This window comes from Chrysochloris asiatica, unplaced genomic scaffold, assembly GCF_000296735.1.
Source record: "Chrysochloris asiatica unplaced genomic scaffold, ChrAsi1.0 scaffold00003, whole genome shotgun sequence".
Lineage (NCBI taxonomy): Eukaryota > Metazoa > Chordata > Mammalia > Afrosoricida > Chrysochloridae > Chrysochloris > Chrysochloris asiatica.
The window spans coordinates 44,264,283-44,266,431 of NW_006408521.1; the positions used below are offsets into that span (position 1 = coordinate 44,264,283).

Genomic DNA, 2,149 nt, shown 5'->3' on the forward strand with positions numbered 1-2,149 from the left:
AGTCCAGAAACAGAGGACCCTAGGACCATCAAGGGAAAAGAGTACAAGTGGAATGCGGGACCCTATCCAGAGAAGCAGTGACACCAGAGATAGAGGCAGAGATGGGGACATGGAGAGAGGGAGCAGCTGAGGGGAAGAGCAGAATGTACCCTTTGGAGGTGTAAATTATTATATATGCCTGAATGGGTTTTTTGGTTTTTAAAAAAGCTTAAGTGGATAGAGAAAAATACTGGTATCTGATGGTACATGGAGGGGATTATAATCATTGTAATGAAACAAGGTGTATGATTTGGTGAATGTAAAACTGATGATCTGCCCTGTAAACTTTCACTCAATCCACAATAAACACCTTAAAAAAATTTTTTTAACCCCCCAAAAATAAAAAAGACAGTTATGTGAGTAGTTGCAGTTGGCCATTGTTTCCTTGGTAATAAGAGAATGAAATCTCTTGATCCTGAAAATTCCTGTGCCATTGATTTCACTTGTTCCTTCTGTCTGTGTGATACAGGTGGTTGGAGACCTTATGGTTCGAATCCAACGTATTCAAGATTTTACTCCCAAACTTCTGTTGGTCAGAAAGCGGTTACTTGGTTTGGAACCTGAAGGCCCTATGTAAGTCCGTTTTCAACCTTAAGTTTTAGACAAAACGTAATGATCTGCCGATACCTTGAGTTGATGTGCTGTCTGTTCTCCCTTTGCTAGTGTGGACCACATCACATTGCTCGAGGGTGTGATTGTGTTGGAAGAGTTCTGTAAGGAGCTGGCTGCCATTGCGTTTGTGAAGTACCATGCTTCCTCTACACCCTAAGGAAGCAGCACCTGTGAAGTAATGAGAAGGACAAGACAGTTGTCTACATTTCTTAAAAAAAGACTCCGTTCCACCCAGCCAAGAGGGAATAAAAAGCCTTTTTCAATAGAAACCTTTGTTATAAACTGAACAGAACCATTCAGAACCTGGTGAATGAACATTCTCAGTAAACTGCTGTACAGTGTTTTCATTGGCTTTACCATAATGGTTCTGTATATAAATTGCACGTCGTGAAATCTGGGATACAATCAAACGAACTTCAGGAAATGAGCATTTCTAATGACTGTGTGAAAAGCTGCAAACTTTCTGATGTCATGACTTTGATATTTCTGTTATTTTAATATCCTTTAGGTGGCAAGGCATTTTGACATTCTCTGGGACTCAAATGCTTCTATTCTTTTTGATTAATGAGTAGCAAAAAAAAAAAAAAAATCATTAATTTTATAACTTTTTAAGGTTAGACTTCTTATCAAACAAAATCCAAAAAGAAATTGTAAATTAGTAAAAGAGTTGAGGAAGCATCAAATGAAGTGAGTTAATTACAGGGTGGTAGTCTAAGACAAACGTGTGTAGAGCATGCTTAACATGCTTCAGCTTTTCTAAGAATAACAATTTAATATGATAAAGGAATTCTTGAAGAATATAATATATATATTTTTTAAAATGTTCTTTTACTGTTTTGTGCACATAACCGTGTTAGTGATTGATTATCATGTCTGGGTCCCAGCTTATTTAAACTCTTGTCAGTTTTGGAACATTGTTAGATTTCTGTTTCATCATCAGTAGTGTTTGCTAAAATACCCAAACCCATTGGTAATCTAGTTGATTTGGGCTCAAGTGACTCTGTAAGGACAGAGTAGAATTGTCACTATGCCTGAGAGGGTTTTCAAGGCTGTGGATCTTTACGGCCACATCTTTCTCCTACAGAGCAGCTGGTAGGTTTGGCTGATGGATTCCAACTGCTAACCTTTCAGTCCCCAGCCTAGTGCTTTAACCACTGTTCCACTGGGACACCTTTTTTTTTTTTAAGTAAACTAGTATTTTGTAAAGTTGATTAACCTGTATTGGGTTGAGAACCTTTCTCTCTCTGAAAGTTGCTTTATGAGTTGCTTTATGCTTTGATTTTCTGATTGAAACCCCTCCTAGTGTCTAGGCAGGGAACTAACACACCATGGTTAGGCCGCAATCAAAATGCCACAGGCCTTCTTAATGTTTACATTTTTGTTTTTTCATTTTGTTCCATAATTGTTTTAAATGATCCTAAGAGAAAAAAAAAAAAAAATCTTTTAAATGTTCTGTTTACATGCTAAAGGATTTTGGTAAATTGGATCTGTGTGCAAG

The 2,149-nt window shown here is 37.4% G+C and overlaps 1 protein-coding gene across 1 annotated transcript in view; it reads left to right on the forward strand.

The window, feature by feature from the left end:
* FAM160B1 (family with sequence similarity 160, member B1) overlaps positions 1-1,607 on the forward strand; it is a 46,265-nt gene extending 44,658 nt beyond the window's left edge. Inside the window, exons 16-17 of the mRNA XM_006831378.1 lie at positions 509-612; positions 703-1,607. Coding sequence (XP_006831441.1) covers positions 509-612; positions 703-808 — 210 coding nt within the window. The 3' untranslated portion in view covers positions 809-1,607. The remainder of the gene's footprint in view (positions 1-508; positions 613-702) is intronic.
* Positions 1,608-2,149: the final 542 nt, after the last annotated feature.